Source organism: Lycorma delicatula, chromosome 3, assembly GCF_047948215.1.
Source record: "Lycorma delicatula isolate Av1 chromosome 3, ASM4794821v1, whole genome shotgun sequence".
Taxonomy (NCBI): domain Eukaryota; kingdom Metazoa; phylum Arthropoda; class Insecta; order Hemiptera; family Fulgoridae; genus Lycorma; species Lycorma delicatula.
The window spans coordinates 68,428,086-68,451,747 of NC_134457.1; the positions used below are offsets into that span (position 1 = coordinate 68,428,086).

Sequence of the window (23,662 nt, forward strand, 5' to 3'; positions counted from 1 at the left end):
TCTAAACAAAAGAATAAAGTAAGTTTAAAAACAGTTTCAACTACTGAAATCTCCAAATCAAATTACCAACCATGATCCAATGTTTGTTCTTTGAAAATTGGATAATAACCTCAAGGAAGATAGAGGGAGGTAAGCATGAAACCAAAACACTATTCCTTTATATGTATATAATATTTTTGAATATTCAAATAAATCAGTAACATTTTAACCGCTGTGCTAATAAAATTTAATATTACATGAAATAAAAATCATCAAAACAGTAATTATATAAGTTTAACTTACCTTATTAATCTCCAGTAGTTGGTTTTCATGTATCCCGCATCTTCAGTTTATATTAAATGGTATAATTATTACACTAAAGGTTATTTTAATGTCATTTTTTTCAGAAATTTATATTAACATTAATACCTGTCTAATACTGGACAGCACAAGTATTTAAAATTTAGAATTTGACAATAGAAAATATTATAAACTTCGCAAAATAATGACAATCATTAAAAAGAATAACTTTTAATGTAATAAATATAGAATTTAATTCTAACTGAAGATGCGGGATGCTGTGAAATCCAGTTATTGGAAATTAATAAGGTACGTTTAACTGGTCTAATTATTGTGTTTTGGTGGTTTATATTTCATATAATATTAAACATATATACATATTGTGCATGTGTGTGTGTGTGTGTGTGTGTGTGTGTGTGTGTATGTGTGTGCATGCGCGTGCGCATACTCATTATACATCGAGTGACTTTTACATATCTGAAAAAAATCTATTTAATGAAAATCAGCGCAACCATTCTGGGGTGTCAAATGCACCAAAAAATAAATTTATCACAGAAAGATATCGCTTTCCTCCGGGTGTAGGATGAAAACAATATTGGTGTATATAAAAAAAATTAATCATAACAATAGCAATGATTTATGTTCAGTATTTGTTTTTGTTATGGTTAAATGTAAAAACTAACTAACCTAATGTAGGGTACCAGTCCTCAAGCAATACGTCAATGTGGTCAACAGCAAGAGCAAGAAGTTGTGCAGTACATTCAGGAGATGGATCAAGAACAATTGCTTGATATCCAATTGGTTCATCATCATCTGTAATTGGTCGTTTAATAACAATCGTATCAAGTGGTAGTAGTATTTCCAGTATTGATGAGTTATTTAGATCAACATCTGACCATACCCCTTCTTGCTTCAACTTTAACCTGAATTAAAAGTTTTTATAAGAACGCATTTTAATACAAAGAATATCACTATAATATAATGTTTATAAAGCAAACATAACAAGAAACAAACAAATATTAATTAAAAAATATAATAAAAAAATACATTCCAATTATTTAAAGATGTTACATTACAGAATTTATAAATAAAATCACATATCAAACAATTACAAGGATAAAAAGTATGTGCCTAAAGGGTGATCTGACTCTCACTAATGCTACCATCAGCTATAACTTTCTTAGATATGATAAAATGTAACTGTCGTTTTATATAATAAATGAAGTAAAAAACTTAAACTTAATGGTTTCTCTTTTCAAATTCAATCCCTCAAAACATTACAAGCAACACTTAAATGACTACGACAATACTGAATTACTTTACCTGAGTCTACGATAATCAATAGGAGAATTTCTCACAGATGGTATAACTTCTTTCATACGAAAAAGAACCATATCTGAATATCTTAGTTCCATTCCAGTCTGCCAGAGAACCCATTCTGCTCTAACATCCAATAATTTTGCTAACTTTGCATCCTGAGATACCTAAAATTAAGATATCAACATTATTATAATTTACTAAAACTATGACAGACTATCAATCAAGAATAAATATAAAATTCTGCTATCTTTTCAGTATCATTAGATACTCATATATCAGAATAAATATGTATGAATCTATTAAAAGGGTTAGGAATCCTATGATGAGGCATGTGCATATGCTACAAACAGTATCTGATACTTTAATAACCTATTAACATAATTTAGTGAAAAAGTATATTCATTTGTTTGATAGCAAGAGGTGATTCTTTAAACTTAAGGTTATTCTATTTGTTTTTCCAAACAAAATAGAAAAGCTTCATTAACATTTGAATCTTAGCACCCACATTTACAAATTAAGCACAAAATTATCAAATGAATGGTGGTGTTCATTGATGTTCATAAAAATAATGACTGACTTACTTAACGTGATTGTGTGATGATTCCAATGTTAATTCTGAAAGTGAAAGCAATAATGAATCTGCTGCAGTTTCTTTGAAAAAACAAGTTTCATTTAAACAAAGTTTGAAAATGAAAAGTTAAACAACTTTCTTTGAAAAACGTAGAACTGTGGTAAATGCAGTAGTACTTAATATAATGAAATTATTTTCTTCACATTTACAATCTGTAGAAGAAACCTGAACATTTTTGTGAATTATTGATGCACAATTATTATTAGTTGCATACATTGTAAAGGCATGAAAAAATATTTTTAACTGACTTCAAAAAAAAAAATGAGGAAGTTCTCAATTAACCTACTACATGTTAGTTGACATAATACTAGACTCAATTAACATAATATTAATTTGTTAATTGCATATAAACTTAAACTTCTTATTCATGACCAAGCACCCTGATTTCAACGACTTTTTTATATATATTTTTTTTTATTACTTCAACACATGAGATTTCATAACACAAAAAACTTCCCAAGTCTGGCCAGAATTTGAATCCAGGTTCTTGAAAACTAAAGGTGAAATGCTACCACTCCACCACACAGGTCATAAAGAGAAAGTTTCTCTTATCCTGTAATACATATCTTCAGATGACTTAACTGGAAAATTTTTGAAATTAAAAATTACATGTTCTTGTAAATTATAATTTTTTTAATTTATTTGCCATCATAATATCAGAATTCTGCCATAAAATTTATAACCTGATGTCCTTTGATATGTAAGGTAAATATTTAAAGTTCTGATATTTAAAGTGTGTGAATCATTCTATAGATTGGTGGTACTTATGTAAAATAGATATATAAATATTAATTATTAACAAAAATCATCTATGAACACATCAAAATAGCAATATTTTGGTTATAATCTTATTTAAAAGTTAATATAAATTTATCAATTTATACAAAAAGATTTTTACAAGTATCAGGTTTTGTATGTAGATTTTGTAGAATGCAATACAAACTAAATATAATAAGTGATGGATTTGGAATAAAGACAAATTTAGAATCTTTTTGTATGATCATAAATGTGCAAGTTTTAAGTTTACTATTTTGATGTGTTCCTAGGTTACTTGTGTTAATAATTAATTATTAACTACAACATATTAGATGTGTTTAACACACACACACACACACACTACAGATGCTTATAGCACATGCTTGATGATTAGTTACGTCCGTAAACTTCATTCACTTCTACGCTTTACTTTTCTACTTTTTATTAAGAAGCAGGTTTCTTGTGTTTTTTGTTTTTGCATAAATTTTTTTATACGAATTTAGTTTTAGAGTAAATTAAAAAGGTGAAGTAAAAAAATGTTTCATAAAATCAATTTAAAAAAAAATTAAACCAACATTTAAAAATGCAATAAAAAGTAAAAAATAATACTTCTCAATCTTTTCTTTTCATTTTGATTTTTTTTTTTTAATTTGCTTTAAAAAAGCAAATAAGTTAAGTTTTAGGAGGTTAATTTCTTTTAATTTGTTCCAGATTTCAGAAAGTAAAAATATAAAGCACAATTGATTAATTTTTTAATTTTTATTATATAGGTCATTTTTTGAAAGTTTTTATAATACAGAAAAACAGTAGACACTTAACATGTCAAAAGTGAACATAAATAAAACAAGATGCATTAATGGTTTTTTTTTTTTCAATAAAAGATTAAGATTTTTTAACATTTATTTTTAAATATAAAAATTATTAAATTTCATAAACTTAGTCTATGAAATACACACAACTTTCTAATTTCTGAACTCTTTTTTGACTAGATTGAGGTAACTGAACATTAAAAATGAAAATGTGTAGTTCATTTTAATTCAAAATAAAATAAACTCAAACAGCATTCAAATCTGTTTTAGAAATATGGAAAGAAAGATTCATAACATAATTGACCTGTTTACAGCTCATACTACAGATTCCTGAACTGTGAAGGTAAAAACTTTTACTTTGATAAAAAATCTGATGTGGGCACATCATGGCTTTCTTGTATGCCTATTAAATTACATACACACATTTTTTTAAAATGAAAAGTACATAAAATTTTATTTCATTAATAACTTCTGATATATTTTTTTATTGTTATTATTGAATTATTATTTATTGTAAAAACGTTTTTACATTCAGAGATTAAAAATTATTAATAAGTCAATATATTTAAATTAAAAAAAAAAAAGTTGAAAAAAGGAGATGAAGTCGGATTTCAATCAATATGCCTTCCCCTTGTAAGATCTCTAAATATTCCATTAACTAAAATTTTATTTGGATATAACTCTGGAACCAATGAAAATAAGTACCACTTATGATATGTGGTTGAAAAGCTCTCAATGAGGGCTTATTACTGCAGTTAAGAAAAAGTCCAAATCCTAATTTTTTGGACTTTTTGGACACTTTTGGTCCAGTCAAAAGGGGACACTTTTTTTGCAATCAAACGGGGACACTTTTTTGCAATCAAACGGGGACACTTTTTTTGCAATCAAAAGGGGAGGTACACAACTAGATGTTACAACAATCCTAAATCCATAATTTCAACATCCTACGAATTGTTCTTGAGTTATGCGAGATACATACGTACATATTTATATATATATATATAAAAATATGTACAGACATCATGGCGAAACTAGTCAAAATGGATTCAGGGATGATCAAAACAGATATTTCCATTGAAATCTGAAGGTTTTCACAATACTTCCTTTACTTCGTACAAGTAAGTAAAAATAGTAAAGTCCAGCCCAACAATCAAGACTGGTAGTGAATGTAACTAAAGAAACTTTTTATTTAAATAACATTTCAAATATTTAAACATTAAAATGATACAGTTAAATAGTACAGTTCATTTTGGTTCTTTTTGTTATCTGACTGCCAGTACATTAAGGAAATGTTTCATTGAAATTGTCTTATAATCAATCTGTTCTATCTATAAAATAAACAAAACACATTTTCATGTTTGAACAAGCCAGATAAAACAATATCAAAATTCCTGGGTAGCAATGATACCTGATAGTTTATTTACCTGGTAATCTTGTATGTGCATCTGTTCTGCAATATGGATTTCATTTGTTTAGTTGAAACTATTAAAAATGAAAAAGAACCTGGGAAAGTGAAATTGTGGCCATGAAATGATTTTACAGTTACACAGTCACGAGAGATGATGTCCTAAACATAAGAATGATGAGAATATAAACATTTACTAAAAAACACATACTTGACAGGTTCTAAATTGCCTTCCAAATTTATTTTCCATCTATTGCTAGTACAATGAAATAACAACAAATCTTTGTGAGCAGGTCAATAACAATAGCTAAACTAAAAACAATAGGCCTTTGGAAATCAACCATAATTTTATGAAATTATGTGTAGGAAGTGTGTGCTAACAAATAATTGAGAAACCAAATACAAAAAATAGGTGCACCTGGAAAAATTGTCAAAATTACAAAACTCTATTTGTAACATACAACGATGTTGGCAGTGTTTTACCATAACAATGAATGTTTGAAGATGTATGTTATAAAACAGGAGAATGTTTTTTAGTTGCTGTTGAGAACCAAACAGAGGCACAGTTGTTACCCATCATCAAAGAACTTATTCTTCCAGAGGCAATAATTACATCTAATGAATGGAAACTATATACAACTCCCTTCAAAAACACAATTATACCTATCACACTGAAGTACATATATATAAAACTTTGTATACTCTGACACCAGCATGCATACACAATCAGCAGAATGCACATGGCAGCTTGTAAAGCAGTGCAACAAATCTCAGTTCGGTGCACACTGATCCAGATTGGGTAATAATTTGTATGAGTTTATATGGCGTTGATGGCATGAAAAGGAGGTATCTGAAAAGATTTTGGCAGATATTGTGTCCCACTGAACTACTGAGTAAATATAAAATATTTATATTTACAATTAATTATTTATAGGTTAATGTACTGGTAAGACAGATAAAAGAAAAGATCTGTCATTACTAGTCAGAAACTATTGGTCGTAAAAGACCAATTGGTAGTAACATATGTTACTGATATACCCTAATCATAATGAAACTGAATGGCAGAAGTTTCTATCCACTAGTTTATTTTAGCCACTTGCATCACAATATTTTAATTTCTGTGATTATGAAGAGACAAGTCCATCTGCACAAATTTTTAATTAATCTTAAAACATATAAAATATCCTAATAAATATTTAAATAATTTTTTTTAACACTAACCTCCTTAGGCATAATAAAAAAAGAACGAACAATATCAACAATAGCATCATCTGCCAAAAGACGAGTCATTAAGCGAGACCAGAATCCAGATGGAAAGTAAGACATCAGTAGCAATCGACGTATAGACACTTCCGGATCATTACGTTCACTCATTTCTAACTCTCCTCCAACTGATTCTGGAACTAATGTACATTCTATAAATACCTCTATTTTATTGTTAAACAATAAATTCAATAAATATAAATACGGGTCGATAAGGTTTAGAAGATCTTAATTTAAAAAATAATAATACAATTTAATTATCAATCCCAAATACATTTAAATATGATACAAGTGTTAATATTTAACATGAAATAATATTTTTTTAATAATAAAAAACAAATGGAAAAAAATATACAATCTTTCAGTATTTTTTACATAACGTATATCTCACTTAAAAAAGCATTCTTTAAAAAAATAATACAATCACACATGAAAAAAAGTGAAGGGAAACTTTTATTTCCCTCCATATTACAAGTCTCAGACACTGACTGTTGTATTATGAATCATAATACCATACCATCTGTCATTAGAATTGTCTCAATGTTAGCTGTTTGTGGTAGTGTTTAAAACTCAATCTAATATGACTGATTTTTTGTTTGATTGCATCAAGGAAGAAATGTGAGCAAGAAATGTTTTCTCAATTGAGAAGTTGTGAAACAAGCAGAAATTATTTGTAGAATGCAGCAGTAATATGGACAGTTGTTTGAGTGGAAGCATGAGCTACAAATGAATTGACTGCTTTAAAAAAGTAAGATCTCTCGCTCTCTCTCTCTGCGAACGTTTCTCTCTGATTTTTCAAGTACATCTGCATGAGTTCTAAGGGAATCATTTTTCTTCCATTGAAAAAGTGATGTAAGCAATAAAATCAGTTACTCACCTGATCAAAAAGTTTCTTTCAGATAGGGATTCAAAAGCTTATTAAAAGATGGACTAAGTGCATAGATGCAGAAGGGGATTATGTTAAAAAATAAAATTCATTAATGTAAATGTAAATAAATTAATGTAAAGGAATGTAGGATGTAGGGGGTATACTGAAATGAAACGACTAGCACTAGATAGCGAATCTTGGAGAGCTGCATCAAACCAGTCAAATGATTGAAGACAAAAAAAAAAAAAAAAAAAAATGTAAATGCAAATAAAACTAACAGTATTCTAAATCTCCCTTTACTTTTTGATTTACCCTTCTAGTTTTTATAATTTTGTATATAAATTCTACTAAATAAACCATAGTACAGAATAATGAGATAATACATAACTTAATTTTTCATGGTTAAGTGTTTGAGGGAGACGATCTTAACTGCAACAGATAGCAGCATTTGTTTAAATTAATACACAACTTCCATTATTTTAATATTTATATTTTTATTAATGCAATAACAAAATTATTTCAATCATGACTGAGGATGGGGATCCTGCGAAACAACTTTCATGAAAAATTAAGATAAGCTATGTCTTATATTAATATTCTGTACTTGTGGTTTATTTAACAGAATTTAAATATAATTTAACAATACAGAGGAATAATATGAATCTTAAAAAGATTAATTTAGTAAAATAGTTTTATATTTATAATCTTTTTCTTGCCTTATTACAAATTTTATAAATTACTTCATGATATATTTGTACTAATAGAACTTAATATACCCTTAAGTACCACAGGCACTAGCTACATATGGGGTACATAGTTCTAAAAAATTACTCAATGTGGGTAGACACTTCAAATTAAAAATTATTAAAAAAATACACAATAAAGTTTATTGTGGAACAAGAGGAAAATGAAAAAAAAAATCTACAACTTAAAGAACACAATAAATCAAACGATTTCTTACCTACTGCAGATGGCCCAACAGCAGAACCACTATAAAATGATGAATTACCAACAACAGTGGTAGCAGTAGAAGGAAGTAATTTCTTACTTCGAACTGCCCAGCCACGGGATCTCACTGGAATCTGAAAATAAAGAAAATACGAGGGTTATTTTTTTTTCAAGGTCTGATCAGTCGTGAAATAAAAAACCGTGCAAAAATTGGATGAAACTTTGTGCATATGTGTTGCGCAGCATCTTTAGTGTGGCCTTCAATCATGCCACGTCACTTCATTTAGTTCTAAACACGCAGCTTGCGCGTAAACATGTCAATAACAATAAAATCTCCTGCCAAGTGTGAAGTGCGTGTGGTAATTCGATTTCTCAGGCTGAGGGTTGTAATGCAGCTGAAATTCATTGACGAATAAGTAATGTATATAGTGAAACTTCAATGAGTGACAGCAAAGTGCGACAATGGTGCAGGAACATTAAAGCAGGACGTACAGATGTTCATGATGCAGGTGGTCAGGGAAGGAAGCGAGTGTCAACCGATGATCTCGTTGAGCGAGTGGATGAGGCAATTCGAGAAAATTGATAGTTCACAATTTCTGTATTGAGTGATTCGTTTCCTGAAATTTGAAGGTCAGCTCTCTACACCATTGTGAGCGAGAGACTTCAGTACTGCAAACTGTGTGCGAGATGGGTTCCCAAGATGCTATCCGACCATCACATAACAATGAGAATGGATGCCTACCTAATGTTTCTCCAGCGCTACCACAATGAAGGAGAAGATATTTTGAACAAAATTGTCACAGGGGACGAGACATGGGTCTATTTCGAAACTGAAGAACAAACCAAACAGTGGATGCATTCTCATTCTCCCAGTAAACCAAAAAAGTTCAAGTGAACCTTCTCCAACGGAAAGTGTATGGCTACTGTGTTCTGGGACTGGAATGTAGTTCTCTTGGTGGAATTCATGGAACGTGGCACGACCATCACTGCAGCCTCATACTGCGTGACTCTTTAACATCTACGAAGAGCAATTCAGAATAAGCGGAGAGGAATGTTGTCATCAAGCATTGTCTTTCTCCATGACAATGCTCGGCCGCACACTGCAGCTGTAACAAAGAAGCTCCTGCAGCGTTTTCATTGGGAAGTGTTTGATCACCCACCATACAGCCCGGACTTGGCTCCATCTGATTTTCACCTCTTTGCTCACATGAAACGCTGGCTAGAAGGACAACATTTTGGCATAGACATCGAGCTGCAGACCAGCGTAGAAACATGGCTGAAAACACAGGCGGCTCTGTTCTATGACGAGGGTATTGGAAAGTTGGTACCACGCTATGACAAATGTCTAAATCGGAATGGCGACTATGTAGAGAAAGAGCGTAACTATGTAAGTACTTGTTACAAATAAAAAAGCTTTTATCTTCGCTGTGGTTTTAATTTTGTGACCGATCGGACCTTGAAAAAAAAATAACCCTCGTATTAAATTTCATTAACTGTTTTTACAAAGTAACAACCATCTAACTAAAAATGAGATTCAATGATAAGAAAACCTCTGTGACTCTACTTATTTATTATTTGATTCATAAGATCTTTGCAGTTTTTTTTTTATTCACAACTCTTTTTCAAATAGTTGCATTTCACAATCACTTGTGATTTAATTTTCATAAAATTAACAAACACAAAGGAAAGTATGCTAAAATATATCATTACTAACCTGACCCCCGCAGGAAAGACACCCTCTGCCACCCCCTCTGTTCCAAGCCCTTATGGACTTTACTGGAGGTCATCTTCGAAACCTCGGCTTTTGACATATTCCAGTCTGACTCAGCTAGGATGCCACCAATGCCAATGCCACAAGTGACATTCCCACGGTGTACTACTAATTAATGAACTCAAAACAATCTCACACAGCTCACCAATCTTAAGAAAGACTGAAAATACCTAACTAACAAAGGAATTGAACTACCTACCTATAGAAGGCAAAAGTGAGTTCAACACACAACAGAAAACATAAAAATATTACATGGAACAATAACAACACAGTAACATTAAAATAAAACAAAGCAAAACAAGGACAAGAACAACAAAACCATAATTTATAAAACAAAACCTCAACAAAAATAGATTAAAAGAGAAATCTAAGCAGAGCTCTAAATCCTCTCAGCAATCTTTTACTTTGCTAAGTATACTACAAAACTCTCCACTACTGCCCATTCAGCCTGGCTCCTCCAGTTTACACGGAAGTCCAACACCGACCCGATAAGATCAAGTCTCCATACGCATTAACTCGTATTTTCAGCACTCATAAAGAACATGGTAGGTGTCGTCCAATTGTCCACACAGAGGACACACCCCAGAATCTACCAGGCCGAATTGCTGCAGCCTGTCCCTAAAAGCACCATGGCCAGAAAGAAATTGCATCACATATTTATTAGGGTGCACCCATGCGTCCCACAAACCAACAACATTTGGAGAGAGATCATGCATATAATGCCCATCATCTGTCTCATCCCATCTGGCCTGCCACAAGGCATTGCCATATTGTTCAATTTCTCAAACTTTATCTCACGTCAACTCACCAGACTTCTTAGCAACATATTGCTGCTGCTTCTCAGATGCAATCAAGTCTATCGGTTTCATGCCTGCAATCACCAAGACTGCCTCCCGTGAAATAGTACGGTAACGATTAAAAGAATGGATATTTCTATCTTTTGTTTAGTTACATTCCCTTTTACCTATTTTCAGACTAATCTTTTTAGCAATCCATTCTTTTATTCGTTTTTTAATTGCAACATACTGATGCACCATTAATGTAACAAGGGATTTTAAAGTTCAAATCCTGATCACGAGTCAGTCAGTACCAGAGTTATTGGGATAGATCATAATTATAACTGATATGAGTAAATATAGAGATATGTGATTACTACAGTTTATTAAAATTTTACGAAAAAATGCAGTGTAATTGAAATATTCTATTTCTTTATGTGGTCTACTGTCTTAAAAAGTTAAAAAAAGGTTTCTATTGAAGGGGTCTCATGCCCTCTGTACCTGCAGTTTTCTTCAGCAAGCATAACTTGTAACCAGAAATGATTAATTTTCTTGTCTTGTGGGAAAAAACTAGTTACAGAATTAGAATGGTTTAATAACTTTTAAATGCAGTATTATATTGAGTATTAATTGGTCATTCTGATTCAATAAATATAATGTAACATACAAATTACAAAAAAGGAAAACATATATATTTGCAATCAATTTATATACATAAAAAAAGAATCCAAGTTAACATGAGCTAGATACATAACTTTTCACAAGGTCCTTCTTAAACTGCATCACAGCTTAAACAAAAACAAGACACACCACTTCAATACTGATACTTCCTATAAGCATAATAATTGTCACATATCACCTTAAGGAGATAGACAACATAAGCCTATTGCTGTGGTTCTTTAAGAGAATTAATGTCCATCAATTTCCTAATTAAGAGAGTATATACAAGAGGAAATTTTTCTAGTTAAATAATTCATAAATTTTCGTTGGGCGGCTTCAATTTGATCCGTTATATAAACCTGCTCATATTTTCCACACAACTGAGAAATATTCAATAATTGGTTGGAGAATAATCTAGCAATCTGGCTAGCCAGTAATTTGGCTTTATAATTAAATAATTAATAATACTTAAACAAGCACAAACAAACAGTAAATAAAATTTTTGCACAGCTAACAGAAAATTACAAAAGAATTTGATAACTTTCTTAAAAAAAACAATGTGTGAAAAAAAGAATAAAAAAATAGAAATTAAAAAAAATATGACCGCTTAATTAATTATTTACTCATTCATAACAATCAGTTACACCAAAAATGTTACAAAAAAAGAAGTTATTTATACCTTGACTTTAACAGCTGGTGTATGAAGATCATCTTCAGATGGTAATAATGAAGGAATTAAGAGTGTTCTGTTATCCCAGGTCAATGCGACTTCAAACTTATTTAACAGATTAACAATATATCCTCGAGTATCAACAGGACCCAAATTAGATGATTTGAAAACATGCTTCAAATCATCCAGCTTCATAACACCTGTAAGATTTAAAACATATATACATAAAATATAAGCAACAGACATTAGATTTTATAATTAATTATCATTAATAAATGATTATTAATTATCAAATCATTTTGTGAATTAAATAAACAGTTAGCTGTTATTTATTAATAAACAATTCAATTGATAAAAATGACTAATAGTCAGTTGATCCAGGGATCAACTCATGGTGTAAGAACAACATTTTTCTCTCATCTCTTAAGAAAAAAAAAATCCTATGTTTTTTTAATCCTGAGGATCCCTGGTTCTTCCCACTAATAAATATCTAAATCTGATAATAAATATCTAAAAACTATTATCTTAAAAATCTTACTTTTGGTAATAAGCAAACTAAAAAGGACACACAATGAAATTAAATAATTACTACAGTAAGAAATAACAATTTATTCTTCTTTTTGATTCTCTTATAATTCAAAAGTGTACATCAGTTAACAGATACTATCACATTCAGTCAAATCTATATGTCATTCATAATATTAATACTGACTTAAACCATCAAAAATAATTTTACAAATAAAATAACATAATTTTCTATAATTCCACCAAACTCTATGGGGAAATTGTAGCATTTCATTCTTTCATCTAGAAGATTCTGATTCAAACCTTGATCAAACATTTTTTATATAAATCCTTCATACGCTATAATCTCTATTTTGCATAACCAAACAAAACCTTTGAGCTTATATGGTGAATTAAACGTCTACAAACAAAACTTCTTTAATTTTTTTTTAATAGAGTAAAAAAATGAGACATTATCAGTCAATACTGACTTCTCACTATTCAATAAATGAATAAAAGTTACAAATCTAATAAATTAAGTAATGAATTTTAGTTTATTTCAAGGATGCAATCCTCATACAGTTCTAAAGATCTTTGCCTACACGATTTGAATCCATATTAACTACTACAACCAACTGAATAGTAGCTAATAACTCTATCACAACAATATTATTCCTTAATTCCAATCCTTAACTCTATGAATAAATAAAAAAAGATACAAAAAATTAACATCAGATTACCAGTTCTTGCAAATGGATTTATTTCCCTAATAGTTACAACATGAGCTAACATATCACAAAGCCACTGTGGATCTAAGAAGTAGAGATCTTTCAATGTTGCATCATCATAGTGTAAAAGGACACCTGGAACAGACAGATGATTAAAATAAATCACCTTAAGTTAATAAATAATTAGTTGTATGAGTAAATAACAAATTCACTTTTTACTCAAACTTTACTAAAAAAAAAAATTGTGTAGAATTTCTTTTACTAGTGGCTAGAATTGTGAAAGTACATAGCATAGATTATGTGTAAGTACGTAGCATCTAGAAATATCTTTGGAAGTGAATTATATGTAATAATTAGTTTTGCCCAAAAAATATTGTTTTAAAATATTATGCAATAATTTTCTTTACCTTAACTTAGCTTTAGACATTACCTTTGTGACCAGCTAGTAAGGAAATCTGGTGTATGCCTACTTGAATAATTTAACAAACGAGGAAAAATAAAACCTATAGTAAAACATAAATCGTAAATCAATAATCACAAACCAAGAATTATGTGATTTAATTTACTATCAAATCCTTTTCTACCTAGCATCAATTACTTTAGAGTTCAGTTTTGTATTTTCCAGATTCAAATCAATTCTTCAGTTCAGTTAAAAATCCAAATATTTAACAACAAATCCTTTATTCACAAAATCTTTTAATAATAAATTTCAAAAAGTTACATTTTAGGTGCTATAGTCACTTCTATAAAAAAAAAAAATGCTTAGACATGCAATGAAATAGTACCCCATATTCTTTAACTTTGGTGATCAATGGGAATCAGCTAATTACCTGTGGCTTTGACTCTTTTTATATTTTATACTTTACAACAATTTTCTAAATGTAATTCACAGACATTCCAGGTGTTGCAAAATCTTCAAGACACAACAGATGCAGTTTACAATCACTCTAAATGACCCAAATCCTGAATTTACACTAAAATTAACAATATTAACTTCTTTTTCTTTTTTTCTTACTCAGTTGAATCCTCTTTTACCTGCTGGGTGTTAAGAGTAATAGAAAGCTCTTCATTTCTGTCTATCATCTACTAGATGACTTCTAATTAATTCTACTTCTCTTGCCTGAACTGACCACCCCTCCATATAGCTCTGGGCCGTTCTCTTCAACTCTGGCAGTCTGTCTTTTTTCACGCTTGTCAAATGGTGACAACTTAAGTTGTTAAATTTTATTTTCTCAATAATAAGGTTCATCTTCAGGAAATTCCATATATAAAAAGATCAATCTACTTCACCTAGTCTCAATTAGAATCCATTTCAGAAACTTCATTTCAACATTCAGTAATATTTATCCATTTGTTCTAAGAAATAACAAATGAATCATTTACATAAGTCATTAAGAACAATATAATATTCTGATTACTTAGGTGCAATATTAAGACATTTTCAATACGCTCCATGATGTAACATATTAAGAATTCAGGATTGTAGCATATTATCTAAATAAGATTCATACTGCACGATTCCTTTCAATTTAACAGAAAATTATTCCTTTCAGTTTAAGAGAAAAATGTCCATTTTCATTTTTACTTCCTTGTACGAAGTAAAGTATTGTGATTGCAAAAAATTTTGATTTTCAGATTTGAACGGAAATATCCATTTTGACCATCCCTGAATCCATTTTGACTAGTTTTGGCATGACATCTGTAGTATGCATCTCGCATAACTCAAAAATGATTGGTCATAGGACGTTGAAATTTTGGATTTAGGACTTTTATAACATCTAGTTGTGTACCTCCCCTTTTTATTGCAATAGACTAGACCAAAAGTGTCCAAATAAGCTGAAATAAAAAAAAAATTGTATTTTGGACTTTCTTAATTGCAGTAATAAGCCCTCATTGAGAGCGTTTCAATCATATATCATAAGTGGTACTTATTTTCATTGATTCCGGAGTTATAGCCAAATAAAATTTTAATTAATGAAATATTTGGATTTTACAAGGGGAAGGCACATCAGTTCAAATCTGACTTCATCTCCTTTTTTTAACTTTTTTTAAAAATTTAAAAATAATTATTTTTTATAATTTAAAATAATAATTCAATAATAAAAAAAAAAATAAAAAAATATCAGAAGTTATTAATGAAATAAAATATTATGTACTTTTCAGTTTAAAAAGTATTATGTGTAATTTAAAAGGTGTACAAGGCAGTCTTGTGGTGTCCACATCAATATTTTTCTTCTAAAAAAATTCTGAATTAAAAAGAAAAGATAATTATTGTAAAGATCAACATTATGTAAAATATGTACCATTATCATGTAAAAATAGAGTTGCTTGGTGTAATTCAGCAGCATCTCTAAAAGTACGTTGATATCTGTACTGCATCTCAGACCATACAACAGCACGATACTGTTCAGCATTTAGAACAGGATCAACACTCTTCTGTCTCCTTTCAGCAGCTACATGACTAACCACGTCTTCTAATGCAAGGTAACTAGCTGGAACACGCTGTTCAAGCAACAATTCTTTGCTTCCTGTAACAAAAGATTTTACGTATTAAATTATACTAAATACTACAAATTTTGTACTTCACCAAATACACAAAAAAAACAGATCATACCACAATGAAATTAAGAAAATATCTCCATCTGAAACCAAAAATATTGGATTAGACAATGAAGTGGAGAGGTGTCAAATGTGCTGATAAATAAAAAATTCATCAATAAAATTAAATTTTTAATGAAAATATTAATAATTGAATAAAAAAATATTGCATAAAATATGCTTTTTATAAAACTTAGAAAACATGGCTGTACAACAAAAAAAACAGATCATACCACAATGAAATTAAGAAAATATCTCCATCTGAAACCAAAAATATTGGATTAGACAATGAAGTGGAGAGGTGTCAAATGTGCTGATAAATAAAAAATTCATCAATAAAATTAAATTTTTAATGAAAATATTAATAATTGAATAAAAAAAATATTGCATAAAATATGCTTTTTATAAAACTTAGAAAACATGGCTGTACAACATTAAAAGAATTTTATACCATAAAGAATATAATCCTACAAATTATGATATGCCTAATTTTCAATTAAAATTAAAATACCTGTTATTCATAATATTACAGTCCTTAAGTATACAGCTCTTGATTTGAATGGTATTTCTGCAGTGTCACAATAAAATCATTAAAACATACATAATGCAGAAGGGTCTGCTCTAATTGTTCAACGAAAGGCAAGTGTATTAATTTCAAGAACTTCATTTTGTTCTTATTTTTAATCTAAACCTTGCTACAACACTTTCATTAACCAGTCCCATTAAATAGAACCTAAATTCACCAGTAAATTACATTAAAAAAAAGTCACCTTAATTGCTTGTGATATGACATGAGCTGTTGGATAATAGACTCAAATGTAATTTTCTTATCTGTTACTTAAAAATTCTGGATAATCTGGTAAAATTTTATACAAATAAATAAAATTTTACATTCTGAAACAACTAAGAGACTTCAGTATACAACTGCAAAAGTGCTTTTGCTCATAGATATCTGAAATATTGGTTTCATTTTATATACAAGTAGTTAAGTGCTCATCATTAATATTCATTTACCTATCTACATATATAGTTATTATTATATATAAAGTACATGTATACTTTTTCAACATCAGAATTAAAAATTAATCATACATACAGGCTAATAAAACAGAATTCATCATTGGAAAACTGTTTCCAAACTTATACAATACTGACTATTGACTAATTATTATTAACACAGTAATAACAATATTTAATATGAAAATACTGGTATTGGTAATGTCAGTAACATAGTTAATACTATGTTTAAATTGTTTAATATATATATAATATTTTATAATTATTAATAACTGATAAGTGAAATAGGATTTACAAAAACAAATTAAATTACTTAACGTACTAACCAGGTGGTCGGAGACTGAACGCTGTATCATATATTAAGTTACATAATAGCTTAATATTATGCCTGGTTTTACAACTGACTTCTATTGTGTCAAGAACTCTAGGAAGTCCACATTTTTCAGCATCAACAACATTAATAAATCTGTAAAATAAAGTAATATATAAAGTAATATTTAATAAAGTAATATGTTAAAAAGGTTAACTGCAAAACAGAATCAAGATTTATATCCAACGCACAAGCTTTAAGCTGTGGCGATATCATCAATAAAAAAAAATGTACATTTACTGAAGTACTTTCTGAGTAAAAAATATTCCACATATCGCAAATGCTTGATTAAAAAAATTAATGCTAATCATTTTACTTAGAATCTCAATTTTTCACATATTAAGTGAACGATATAATATTATATTAAAACAAGTAATTAGGATCTACGGAGTAAAAGATAATAATGGTAAAAATAAATAACATCCTTTCAACAATAAAGTACAATAAAAAATTCAAATGATTTTTTTTTTTTTACGCAATTATCAAGACTATACTATAATATATACCAAGTTAGTCATAAATATGTTGTAATAGTAAACATTTGTGTGTTTTTATCAGAATATTTAACACAAATTCATCATGAATATACAAGGCTGTTCAGAAAATAACAGATTATTTTTAATTACGTGCCAACAGAGATATTTAGTGGCTGTGGTTGGTAGCACTGTGTTCTGCATAATCTCCACTGTAACCACATGCTCTTGGTTGCAGATACTTCATTTAGTTTTCGTGTTATTATTATTTGAGTGCAATGTGTTTAAGTGTTAGTAGTGATTTTTGTAATGTGTGGTTTTTGGGAGCAATGATACAATGTACAATTTTGTGTGACACTAGGGAAAACTTTTACAGAAACGTTTCAACTTTTGAAACAAGCTTACAAAGATGATGCTCTGGGTCGCATGCAATGTTATGAATAGTTTTCATGAATTAAAAGTGGTCGTCAGTCAATTGAAGATGACACTCAACCAGGAAGGTCTTGACTTCAACTGATGACACTAACGTTCAAAAAGTCAACGATCTGCTGCATGCAAATCACCAATTGACTGTCAGAGAACTTGCAGAAGAGGATAGCATCTTAATTGGATCATGCCATGACATTTTGACTGAAAAATTGAACATTCATCAAGTTCCAGCAAAGTGTGTTCCTCGTTTGATGACCGTTCAGCAAAAAGAACATAGAGTGGACATTTATTGTCAACTTATTGAACAAGCCAATAACGATGAAACAGTCATGCAATGAATTATAATGGAAGATGAAAGCTGGGTATATGGCTATGATATTGAGACAAAAGTTCAATCATCACTATAGATTGGGAAGGATCTCTACGCCCCACGAAAGCATGTCAGTCTCAACCCAATGCCAAAGTGATGATGCTCACTGTTTTTTCGATTTTAATGGAATTTTACAATTTGAATTCTTGGTTCAAGGTGAAACAGTGAACTATGCACACAATCAAGGTGTTTTACAATGGTTATGTAAAAAAATCCGCAAAAAGAGACCAGAGTTGCGGCAAGACAATTCATGATTCCTTCACCACAATAATGCACCGGCACACTCAGCTCTGTGCCAAAAATGAGATGACTGTCCTCCCTTAGCCTCTATACTTGCCAGAACTGGCTCATTGCGATTCTTTCTTATTTCTGAAATTAAAGTCAGTGATGAAAGAATGTCATTTTGAGATTATTTATAACATTAAAGCAAATTCATCACAGACCTTAAAGGCCATTTCAAATGAAGCTATCCAGGACTGCTTTGCAAAGTGGAAACATCACTAGAAAAGTGTGTGAATAAGGGAGGGAAGTACTTTTAAGGGGACAAGGACCAATAATCTGTAAAATTAATAATAAAGATTAAAAAAATAAAGTTCAGTTATTTTCTGAACAGACCTTGTATGATTATGGATAAACTTGATATAATATTGATAATATAAAGCTTTTTTTTTACTTTGAAACTAATTTCCTAAACTAATGTGGTGAAGGTGTGTAAAATATGAACACAATCTTAGCACTCTAGTATTTACTTTCATTAATTAAATAATGTGATTCTTTGTAACATTAAAACCAATTTTTTTTTAGAACTGAGTTCTGATCCAGTCAGAAGATAAAACTGATATAAAATGGAATGAAAACTACATAAGAGGTTTAATATATAGATATATATTATATAGAGGTTTAATATATAGAACAGTTTAAAAATATACTGAATCAATGGAATTTTTACTTCAGCACCTTAAGTGATCAGCAATTCCTAACTACAGATCAATTTTTTCATTACCATAAAAGTTTTTAATAAAAATATAAAAAATAATTAATAAATTTGAATAAAAATAATAATTAAACTAACATCCAATCTGATCAAAACACTTTCTATATTTTTTTGTGGAAACTTTTTGGAAACTTCAGCATAACATGGAAATAGATCCAAGAGTGCAAGTGTTTCATAGACTTGTAAAGTCAGTCACTGCCAGCCAGCTAGTCTTTGTGCTTGCATGGTCACATGCTCACATACAAGGATTGCATTTTTACTTTGTAAAGACAAAACATACTGAACAGTACTACTGTATAAAATTTTCCCAAAAGTATGGAAATACCCAAAGTGAAACAATTCATAACATTCAATAGGTTTTTGTAAATGATGTTTCAGAAATTAAAGAAATAAAAAGAAACAACAGAACATGTTTAACTTTTTTGGATAAAATGTTTAAAAATGATGAACTTAACTAGGCAGTGACCAGCATACATACATCAGGCCATACATTTTGTTTCATTAATTCAGAGTATTATTAAACGATTTTCCATCATCTTTTATGGACAACCTCTTAATAAATAATACAGTGAAAAAATTGAACATGTGGAAGTCACACAACTCACATCCATTAAGATAGTTTCTCAGCCTATTCTTTATAACTGACAAAGGTTTTTTGACCGATAAGTAATTCTCCAAGTTTTACAGGCTGCTTACTTTCCAGATATAGTGGTTTCTGATTGTTTCCAGATTGAAAATATTGTTGAAAGTTTCCAATTTAAGAACCAGAAGGACATAAACAAATTATTAAAGCTCAGCTTATATCATAAAAAAAAGAAGAATTAGGAATTTTTCCACCAATAAAGTGGTAGGTTAAATGAGTTGAGTTACAAGAAAACCTTCAGTAAATAATATTAGATTTGGAAACCAAAATGTAAGATATTTTTTCTCCGGCCTATATTGGATACTATTTTGAACATATTTTGTATGTACATATGTAAAAATCAATGTACTCTATAAGAGGAATGGTTCCAGGAATGAGATATTATTAACATAGGATGTCATGAGCCTAAGTATAAGTAGTTTAAAAAAACAAGTGATTTCAGTGAGTAGTAGCTTTAAATTTTGCAAATTGTTTCAGTCAAAAAAAAAAAAAAAGAAGTTTTTTAAAGCCTCAGAATTATTCCTAAGGAAATTTCTACATAATGCAGGAAATATTTATAAGTACATACTTTTACATAAAAATGCAGATGAACTGATCCTCACATAGTTAAAACAAACCCTCAAAATAAAATTAAAAATACAAACATATGGTTTGTTTAAACATTCAGATATAAAAATATCTATCATTTCTTTGTTCTTCCTAGTTACACATCTTCAACATGAATAATAAATTTAACCACAAGTACTTTTAAAAAAATTTTATGTGGACACCACATGGGGTCCTTGTATGTCTATTAAATTATTTATACACATCTTTGTTGCTCTTCATTTAAACTTCTTTCATTTGAAAGTGAAATACAATCTTCCAATTCTTTAATAAACACGGACAGTTAAACAATTACTACAATATTAGTTTTTATTAATCAAATATTTATACAAATATTAATTCAACAATCTTATCTGAAATATTAGGTTAGAGTAAAAGTCCCTTGATTACTCTTTAAATAAATTGTTTACCAAACAATCCAATAATAGAAACTGATTGTTCTACACCGTCAGGTAAAATTAATATTTGTAACCAGTATATACAGGAGTTCACTAAATGGAATAATTTAATTATTAACTTTTATTTATACACCAGAAATATTTACACACCAGAAATCCAAAATACAAAATCTTGTGCATATTACACGTGAAAAAAATGTTCAACAATCACTTTAAATTGAATACAATTCAAAAATTAATTTTATTTTTCTGTCAAATAATTAAATAAAATAATTTTTTTAAACATACAATTTTTATAAGGATTTGTTAAAGAAATCCAAAAATAAAACAATTCTATATTATAATTTTTAATTAATATTAAACAATCAGATGTTTCACCAAATATATTACATATACACATATGTAATGCCTATTAAATTACATTTATACATTAAATGTGTAAATAAAATTTTATTTCATTAATAATTATTTTTCATTTTTTTCTTATTATCACTGAATTATTATTTATTATAAAAGTTTTTTACAATCACGCGTTAATAATTGTTAAAGCAATACTAATTAATTGTTACAACATTGTTAAAGCAATAATCATTGTAATAAGGATAAAATCAAAGCCTAAACAGACAACGATTGTTAGCGTCTATATGCCTACAAGCGCCCATGATGATGATGAGGTAGAGTGTGTATACGAAGAGATTGATGAAGCAATTAAACACGTAAAAGGAGATGAAAATTTAATAATAGTTGGAGACTGGAATGCAAGCATTGGAAAAGGCAAGGAAGGAAATATAGTGGGTGAATACGGGCTGGGCAAAAGGAATAAAAGAGGGGACCAACTTATAGAGTTTTGCACAAAGTATAATTTAGTAATTGCCAACACCCAATTTAAAAATCATAATAGAAGAATATACACTAGGAAAAAGCCAGGCGATACTGCAAGATATCAGATAGATTATATCATGGTTAAGCAAAGATTTAGAAATCAACTCGTTAACTGCAAAACTTACCCTGGAGCAGACATTGATAGCGACCATAATTTGGTGATAATGAAATGCAGATTGGGGTTTAAAAACCTGAACAAAAGGTGTCAGATGAATCGGTGGAATTTAGAGAAGCTTGAGGAAGAAGAGGTAAAGAAGATTTTTGAGGAGGACATCGCAAGAGGTCTGAGTAAAAAAGATAAGGTAGAAAATGTAGAAGAACAATGAAGAATGTTAAAAAGGAAATTCTTAAATCAGCTGAAGCAAACTTAGGCGGAATAAAGAGAACTGGTAGAAAACCTTGGGTTTCAGACGATATATTGCAGCTGATGGATGAACGTAGAAAATATAAGAATGCTAGTGATGAAGAAAGTAAATGGAACTATCGGCAATTAAGAAATGCTATAAACAGGAAGAGCAAACTGGCGAAAGAAGAGTGAATTAAAGAAAAGTGTTCAGAAGTGGAAAGAGAAATGAACATTGGTAAAATAGATGGAGCATACAGGAAAGTTAAGGAAAATTTTGGGGTACATAAATTAAAATCTAATAATGTGTTAAACAAAGATGGTACACCAATATATAATATGAAAGGTAAAGTCGATAGATGGGTGGAATATATTGAAGAGTTATACGGAGGAAATGTATTAGAAAATGGTGTTATAGAGGAAGAAGAGGAAGTTGAGGAGGATGAAATGGGAGAAACAATACTGAGATCTGAATTTAAGAGAGCATTAAAAGATTTAAATGGCAGAAAGGCTCCTGGAATAGACGGAATACCTGTAGAATTACTGCACAGTGCAGGTGAAGAAGCGATTGATAGATTATACAAACTGGTGTGTAATATTTATGAAAAAGGGGAATTTCCACCAGACTTCAAAAAAAGTGTAATAGTAATGATACCAAAGAAAGCAGGGGCAGATAAATGTGAAGAATACAGAACAATTAGTTTAACTAGTCATGCATCAAAAATCTTAACTAGAATTCTATACAGAAGAATTGAGAGGAGAGTGGAAGAAGTGTTAGGAGAAGACCAATTTGGTTTCAGGAAAAGTATAGGGACGTGGGAAACAATTTTAGGCCTCAGATTAATAGTAGAAGGAAGATTAAAGAAAAACAAACCAACATACTTGGCGTTTATAGACCTAGAAAAGGCATTCGATAACGTAGACTGGAATAAAATTTCAGCATTTTAAAAAAATTAGGGTTCAAATACAGAAATAGAAGAACAATAGCTAACAAGTACAGGAACCAAACAGCAACAGTAACAATTGAAGAACATAAGAAAGAAGCCGTAATAAGAAAGGGAGTCCGACAAGGATGTTCCCTATCTCCGTTACTTTTTAATCTTTACATGGAACTAGCAGTTAATGATGTTAAAGAACAATTTAGATTCGGA

The 23,662-nt window shown here is 29.6% G+C and overlaps 1 protein-coding gene across 1 annotated transcript in view; it reads right to left on the reverse strand.

Annotated features, from left to right (window-relative positions):
* Lrrk (Leucine-rich repeat kinase) overlaps positions 1-23,662 on the reverse strand; it is a 230,511-nt gene that overhangs the window by 42,721 nt on the left and 164,128 nt on the right. The window contains exons 24-31 of the mRNA XM_075359136.1: positions 17,330-17,469; positions 15,692-15,916; positions 13,401-13,523; positions 12,166-12,356; positions 8,293-8,413; positions 6,422-6,603; positions 1,603-1,763; positions 967-1,202 (exon numbers count right to left, since the gene is read on the reverse strand). Coding sequence (XP_075215251.1) covers positions 967-1,202; positions 1,603-1,763; positions 6,422-6,603; positions 8,293-8,413; positions 12,166-12,356; positions 13,401-13,523; positions 15,692-15,916; positions 17,330-17,469 — 1,379 coding nt within the window. The remainder of the gene's footprint in view (positions 1-966; positions 1,203-1,602; positions 1,764-6,421; positions 6,604-8,292; positions 8,414-12,165; positions 12,357-13,400; positions 13,524-15,691; positions 15,917-17,329; positions 17,470-23,662) is intronic.